The sequence below is a fragment of the Apaloderma vittatum genome, unplaced genomic scaffold (genome assembly GCF_000703405.1).
Source record: "Apaloderma vittatum isolate BGI_N311 unplaced genomic scaffold, ASM70340v1 scaffold1370, whole genome shotgun sequence".
Classification (NCBI taxonomy): domain Eukaryota; kingdom Metazoa; phylum Chordata; class Aves; order Trogoniformes; family Trogonidae; genus Apaloderma; species Apaloderma vittatum.
In genome coordinates this window covers 38,977-46,922 of record NW_009693759.1, presented here as the reverse complement: position 1 = coordinate 46,922, position 7,946 = coordinate 38,977, and the positions used below count along the sequence as shown (strand labels likewise).

Below are 7,946 nucleotides of genomic sequence, written 5' to 3'. Positions count from 1 at the left end.
TGTAGTATCAGCAAAATACACATTTGGTCTCGGGGGCTTTTATTCATTTATTTATTTCCCTCTAGGAGGACAAATGAGCTAGCTCTGTTGTCTGTATGTGAGATTGCAAGGTCTTTGTGTCAGGGCTTCTGCTCTGTTTTACTTTGTGTTTGGAGAGAGGAGTAGGGATTAGCACAGCAAAATTGATTTTTCTGGGAAACATCACTGCAGGCAAACTGGATTACAGCTTTTCTGAGTTCCTGGGAAGGTGGCTGCTGCCCTGCAGGGCTGTGGTGGAGACAGTGTTGGAACCGTGTTCCTCTTGGCTAGAAATCTTGCAGTCTGCCAGCCTCCACGGATCTGAATACCTTGTCCCACATGATGCTCTTCCAAGTCTTATCTTTTAAGAACAAGCTGTGCTTGTGCAGCCAGAGTGGAAATCCTCACAAGCCGCTGGAGGTAGCTGGACTTTGTAGGCAAGGAGAGTGGAGCGTGAGGAAACAGCTAGGGAAGGAGACTGGAAAACTTCTGTGAAGAGTTTCCACTTCCACTGCACCTGTATTGGAGAAGGTGCAGCATGAGGGAGTTCATCTGAGAAAGTGGGAATGTCCTGTGCAGACTTGCATGGAGGTCAGGAGTACCCGTGTGCGCTGCCTCAAGCTTGATACCATTTCTGTTAGTTTTGCAAGAATAAGTGTATTTAAATCCGTTTGGTCTCATGTAAAATTAGGCTAGTGAAAAGGGTACGTGTGCCACAGGATGGGTTTTACTGGTTTCCCTCCCTTTGTGAACTTGTTCTGTGAGCCTGGAGAACCAGTCCTAAGGGTGAAAACACTTTCTTTGCTCCCATTCCCTGCAGCCTTGTATATCTGACTGATGACTAGAACGCGAGACAAGAAAATCAAGCCCATTCAAATGACCCAATTTTTTGTAGCTGATCTGTGGAACTCTGAGCTGCAGGTAACGGCTTTGCCAGCTGAAAAGACACGTAACTGTTCCCAGGCATACAGGATCCATGAACAAATTTGGCTGTGTCCCTGGGTTCTGCAAGACCTTATTGCTCAGGGGAAGAAGGCAGTAGGAAATTACTCCATAGCCCTGCGTTCTCTAGTCCTTAGAGGCATAACTGCTAACTACAGCTCATCAACAGAATAATTAACTAAATTCCAAATGCAGCCTTGGAGCTGGCTTCTCTTGTGAAATATGGTCAGGATGTCTCCCAACTCCTGGGCACGGGCTGCAGGTTGAATTTCTTTGGCCGGTGCAAGAGGGTGAGTGGAAGGCCGAACAAGGGGAACGAAATTCATGGCCTGCGTGCAGTAATTCCAGCTGAAGGGCGTCTGCAAGCCTGGCTGCAGTGGTGAGGAATGGAGGGGGCACTTCAGCCTGGCAGATTAGCAGGCAGAGCCAGCCTGTAGCTGGGCAGGGCTTGGCACATGTTGCATTCGAGAGAGCTGCTGGCAGATGCATTCTGTAAAAGTCAGAGTGCCCTTTTTGATGCACTCATATCTGCCTTGGCAGAGGGTGCCTGTGCAGCTGTTCACACCCCGTGTGCAAGGCACGGGGAGGACAGAGGGAGCAGGAGCGAGGGGACTGCAGCCCAGGAGCAATTCGCCTAAAACCTCCCACCTCTTAATCACCTCTTCTCTTTCCCCTTCTTTTCTCTGCACTTCCTCTCTTTGACTTGGTACTTCGGGAAAAGAGCATGACCTCTGAACACTACTGCTGTTAGCATCCCTCTACTGATTTTCTTGACTAGGCTGCCGTACGCAATGTGCAGGAAGGTGGCAAGCTGTCGGCATGGGTCCCTGTTGCTATTTGAAGGGGGTTTGATTGCCAGGAAGGGGATTTTGAGGTGTGTCTTTTCCTCAGGGGGTTGCGGAAGGTCAGTGGGAAGGCTGTGTGAGAATACTGTACTATTTCCAGCGTGCTTTCTAGGACTGTAAGACCTCACAGGATTACTGTAGCCTGCTGGCCCAAGATCCTGTGCAACAGCCCCATAGAATTTCCCTCCTGGTTTGGAGTAAAGAAGGTTTTGATTTGAATAGTATCAGTGACCATATCCTTACAGCAAGACATTAAGGTGTCTAAATATATTCAATTACTTTAAGACTGACTGCTTGTTTTTCAGCCTGAATAGACTTCAGCTTCAGGCTAATAACTCTTGCTATGTCCCCTGTTGGATAAATAGAAATGCCACCCAAAAATATGGGTACTTTGACTGGGATCAAGTCTTTCTTTAGCCCTCTTTTTCTTAAGGTCATGGAGCAAATGCTCTCTTTGCATAAGACAGAATTTTTGATTCCAATCCTGCTTCCTCAGAAATCACTTTAGGGTCTAACATTGTTGTTGAAATGGAGATTCTAACACTGAACACAGGATAAAAGCAGTGCAATCCGTTTCTGTACAGTATTTCTGCTTGCAAGTATAAGAATCCCAGTAATATTTTTTTCTATGGCATTGTGATGGGAGTTTGCCTCCACCTGATGATCCCTGTGGCCCTGAAATCCTTTTTTGACTTGCACATCAGGTGTATTTGGCCTTTGTTTCTTCAATACAAGACCTTATGTTTGGCCTTTTTGGATTGTTTAATGTTTGCTTGAATCTAGCTTCCAAATTGATCCAGATTACTGTGTATTAGTAACTCTTGTTATTTGTCCAGTTTGTGTATCATGTACAAACTTCTGCCAGGGACTGTTTTTTTTCAGATCCTTGATAAAAATAGTCTGTAACGAAGAGGCAAGAACTGACTTTTCTAGAACTTTACTAGACCAGAGAAATACTGAATGACTATTCTTTACTTTTGGAGCCCTGCCAGGTTTATTAATTTTAAAGTGCTGCAGAGTTCATTTTGATATCATTATTGTTTAAGCAAAATGTTGTGCAGTATAAGTCTATGTTTACGGGAGCCTGTTGCAATCAATATTGGGTTTCCCCTGAACAACAGGATATTACTGTGAGCAGATCTATTTTTGCCTCATTTTTGCTTTTCCTGGAGTAGTTTACTTTTGGCCGCTTAAAAGATGGGGCAATGTGGGACTCTGTTCTTGTGTAGTAAAGCCTTTTACATGTTTTTATTATGATAGACGTGTACTGGGTGATAATGCTGATTGCCCAGTGAATGCGTGTATGTGCAATGAAAGGAGACTTTGGGCCAGTGGGCCTTCTCTTTCCATGTGCCAAATATCTGTCCTTCATCCTCTGAGAGTCATCACAAAAGTAGGTGCCCGTGGAAACACACCAGTGGTAGATAAAGGAGTGAGAACAGTGAGAAGAACATGATTTACAGTTAGTGGAAGTAGAGGAAAAAGAAATTGTGTCGTGTCTGAGCGATATTCTTCCACCCGCGCTTTTCTGTGGATGTGGTAAGGTCGGTCGGTACCCCAGGGCGCGCGAAACGCAAAGCGTGCGTTACTTCATGGTGCGTTCTGTGTCTGGTTCTGTTTTTAGGAAGAAGTACCAAAAGGTGCTAGCCAGTGTTGTTGTTATCCAAAAGAACTACCGCGCATACTTCTGGAAGAAGAACCTGCTGCGACTGAAGGCCTCTGCCGTCACCCTGCAGAAGCACTGGCGTGGTCGCCTGGCTCGAAGCCTCTACCAGCACCTGCTGCAGCAGGAACTCAGGCGGAAGCAGGAAGCGGAGGAGAGAAGGAGGCGAGAAGAGGAAGAACAGCTCAGAAGAGAGGAAGAGGAAAGACAATGGCAAGAAGAGGAGGAGCGTAGGAGGAAGCGGGAAGAGGAAGAGGTGAAGGAAAGGTACAAGATGGTATCTTGCACTTGTAGTTCCCTAGCACTCAAGCTGCTGAGGTGTAAAAGCGGGTCTGGGGCACTGATACGATGGTACCACTGGAACAGGAGTTGCATGAGCAAGTGTCCCAGTTCAGGAGGCGGAGATGGGGTGGGCTGTGGGCAGCTTAGGATAGAAAAGCAGCATGGAAAAGAAGTGTCCTGCTGCCTTTAGGAAAGCTAATTCTGGTGCATTTTTACCTCTGTTCTGTGTTTTCCTGCTTTGGAACGTACATAAAAGGAGACGCTTTCACTGACTGGGCAGAGATGCGTGATTTTCTCATTGCCTTTGCAGTGGTAAAGGAAGTTTTATGCAGCCTTCCAAAATCTGGAGGGAGTAGCAGTGTGAGAAGGTACCAGTATCATGGGTCTTGGTATGTCCAGTAAGCTGGGTCTGAGAGCAAGATGGGCAGAGCAACCTGTGCTTAAACTTATGAGAACTCACATGCTCTTCCTTTTCCTGCTGCTGTGTATCTCTCATTCAGGGTCTGGATTTATCAAGAGATCTGTCAGGGAAAGGAAAAGCTGAAGTGACAAAAAGCGGCAATCTGTGAGCAGTAGACAATACACCTGTTGAGAATCCTGCCCCTCATGCATCATTTACTGCTCACTCCATCGTTACCTACATCCTGTACAAATTGGGTGTCTCTCTTGATAATCTTTTGTTGTAAGAAACATAAAACTTCAACTGTAAGATCATTATACAAGTTTCAACAAACAGTCCTGTGACATTTTAAGTTTTTTGTAAATGGTGGGTTACATTTCTTATGGGCTTTTGTTAAATTCTGAAGTTGGGTCTTGGCAGACAAAGACATGTGACAAGCATAAGAAAATTCTCGGGTTAGAATTTTAGTTTGCTTATGGTTTCGCTGGAGACAGTGGGGTGATGTATCTGCAGGGGCAAGACATGGAGTCAGTGACACCAGTGGTGACCAGTTTGGTGAAGGAATTTGTTGAACATCACCGAAGGCTCCATTGTCAATTTTCAACAACAGCCTCATCAGCAACAGGAAGCTGTGCAAGTCCAGAATGTCAATAACTAGTTTGCAGATATGAAATGCTATGGATACTCTCTCCAGTCTGAAGCCCTCATTTTACTAAGTAGAACTTGTCCCTACCTATTTTTAGATTAAAGGACCTATTTAGCTTATTCTTTGTAGTGTGACATGACACATGTGTTGAACCCAGCATCATAGTAGAGAAGTGTCAGCGTCTCTAGCAATCAGACAAACTGCTCCTTTTGCTTTTATTTTCTTCTTGATGTCTACAACTTCATTAAGAGAGCATAGCCAAGAAGGTAGTAGCAGGCCAACTTGGCTAAATCATTGAACTTCTATTTGACCTCAAAAATGAGATGGAAGTCCACACAAATTGCAGATCAGCTGATCTACTGAGCACAAGCAAAGAAGCCCCAGCACACGTGCAGAGACAAAATTAGAAGGACCAAGATGCAACCCGAGCTTTAACAAACTAAAAGGTGGCATGCAGTTGTTGTGCATGCACTGTTAGTAGTGGGGACCCCTGGAGCAATTTAGTCTACTGTTCAACAGGAATTAAAAAATAGAATGTTGAGAAAGCTGAGGTATTCAACGCTATTTCTATTTGTCTTCCCCAAAAGGCTTAATTATTGGACACTAAATACAATTAGCATAGATGTGCAAGAACTCAGAACCTAGCAAATAGGTTAGAGAATGCTCAGGTAAATCAGATTACAAAGAAGTCATCTGGACTTGGCAAAATTAATGTTTGGGTACTTCAAGAACCAGCTGAAGCAGTTTGAATCAGTAGCTGTTCTCCTTCTCCTCCTTTGTGGATAACAGAGTTCCCATAAAACTGGAAAACTGCAAACATAATGATCCCCTTTTAAAATGGCAAAAGGAAGAACAAGGGAATTGTGGACTGGTCAGCCTAACATCAGTTTCAGGCAGATACTGAAACAAATAATCAAACTGTCGTAAATGCTTGATAAAGGAGTTAAGAACCAATGTGGGTTTCTGAAGAACAAACAGCGTTAAAGTTACCTGTTTCCTTCTGTGATAGCTTGTGACATGCCTTGTAGATAGGGAAAAGCCATAATAGGGTAGGTAACTTGGTAGGTAGAGGGTATGTAAGGGCTTTGACATGTTATTACAGTACTCTTAAGACACTATAAGGAATGTGGTTTGGAAAAAAGTGAAGCAAGACTAGGATTTGTGTTTTTATGACATTGTATTATTGCATTTTAATTAGTAAACAATAGTAAGTTGTTGTTCAGCAGAAGAGAACTCTTGAATGGGATTCTTCCATGCTGGATATGATCCTAGTGCAGTGTTTTCATAATAAGTCCAATGAGGAAATATGAGTATTGTTATTAAATTTGCAGATAAAACTGTCTGGTGAGGGTCTGTAACTATATAGCTAGACAAGATTACAATTCAAATAATTTGGGCAAATTAAAGAAACGATCTGAAAAACATAGGATGACTTCCAATACAGACGTACGCAGATCTACAGTTAGGAATGATCGAATTCACAGCGAGAGGAGGAGGAATGCCTACTTCAACAGCAGGAGGAAGGTCTGGAGGCTGAGTTGAGCATTAGTCACCAGTGTCGTGCTGTGTGAGAGGAGAAAGCAAGTGCTGTCTATAAACAGGATTGTTTCTGTAAGATGTGGGGGTGATTCTTCTGTTCCGCTTGGCACTGGTGAGGCTTCAGTTGGAGTACTGTCCCTAGTTTTGGGTATCACGTTTCAGGAAGAGTGTGGATCAGTTGGTGATGGATGGAAAGCTGCAAAAAAAAAATCAGAGGTTGAAAAAATGTGAGGAACAGTTGCAGGAATTAGCATGTAGATGGTAGGTGGCTTTCCTGATTTGTTTGAAAATGGCTCTGCTTCTTGAACCCTTTTATCATTTAAGGCAGTTTAACTCATGACTGCTGTTAGAGATCTTTCAGTAGAGTTAGGACCATCTGGATCTCACTTATGTCAGCTTTCATTTATAAACATTTCCTGGATTTTTTTCAATTTTTTTTTTTTTGAGAGAGAGAGAGAGCACAAGGGCGAGAGCTTTAAGCACTGCTGATTCTGTGACTTCGTGACTTGCAGCTGCAACTTAGAATTTGGCTGGGAAAAGCTGCAGGGCCTGGGAAATAAATATTGTTGCCCTCCTGTTCTGCTTGAGGTTGAGTTACAGATTTGCAAGTTATAACTGCCAGTGTGAATTTGGCTGCACGGTGGTTGCTACAGGCAGACTAGACAGTCTCTAGAGGTCCCTTCCAGCCCCTACCATTCTATGATTCTATGATCCTGTCCCTGCTCCCTGTGCCTGACCCTGGCATTTGTCTGTCTACTGGTTTGGTTGGTTGTAGCGTGCTCGCCACGGAGTGACTGGCCATAGTGACAGCTTTTCCTTGAAGCACAGCCTCTGTGATCTGGGTGGAGATGCAGCAGGTTTTTTCTTTTACTCATGTTTACTAACAAACTCTGGCTCTTACAGCCTTTACTTATTAAACTAGGTTTTGCATGCCAGTGAGAAGTTACGTAAGCTGGAGCACCCAGGTCTTCGGACTAGGCAGTCCTCAGCTTAGTAATTTAGTTAAGTACAAAAATATGATTACTTTTGGGGGGCGTTAACACAGTGAAAGCAAACCAAAACACAATTTCAATGCTAGTATTGCAATAATTCTATTTTGTTTTACAAACAAAACCAGTTTCCTGATATCTGTCAATTGTGCATGTACAACCTCATTTAATATCCACAGATGTGTAGTACTTTGGAAGATTCTTTCTGCATTTACAATGAGTCCAACTGATCTGTCTTTCTGTCACTGTTTCCAATGTCCTTCGTAGTGTGTTCCAACTAATCCAATTTCTTTATTGATCTGAAAGTTAAATGCATGGGGAAAATCTGTTGTATCCACAAAGGTCATGTCAACCACAGAGAATTGGATTTTTACTAAATTATGAAAGCTTTTAAATCAATCTTAACAACAGGTACCTTATTTTAACCCTATCCCTGGGGGGATGGTATGTTCGTGTAATTGTGAAAGCCTCATGTAGGAGAACTGAGTCTTATCTCTGACCATCATGTCTTGTATTTTAACAGAGAAAAGGAGCAACTGAATGTGCTACTCCAGGTGGCTCAGGTAAGTTTAACAGTTATTCTTCTCATATGTCTTCCCTTGACTATCTGCACAGAGTTCTT

At 43.5% G+C, this 7,946-nt stretch overlaps 1 protein-coding gene across 1 annotated transcript in view; it reads left to right on the top strand.

Annotated features, from left to right (window-relative positions):
* Positions 1-3,429: 3,429 nt before the first annotated feature.
* Positions 3,430-7,946, top strand: part of LOC104268578 (unconventional myosin-X-like) — a gene marked incomplete at its 5' end in the record, with an annotated part of 28,792 nt that continues 24,275 nt past the window's right edge. Inside the window, 3 exons of the mRNA XM_009864544.1 lie at positions 3,430-3,633; positions 6,848-6,923; positions 7,792-7,887. Coding sequence (XP_009862846.1) covers positions 3,430-3,633; positions 6,848-6,923; positions 7,792-7,887 — 376 coding nt within the window. The remainder of the gene's footprint in view (positions 3,634-6,847; positions 6,924-7,791; positions 7,888-7,946) is intronic.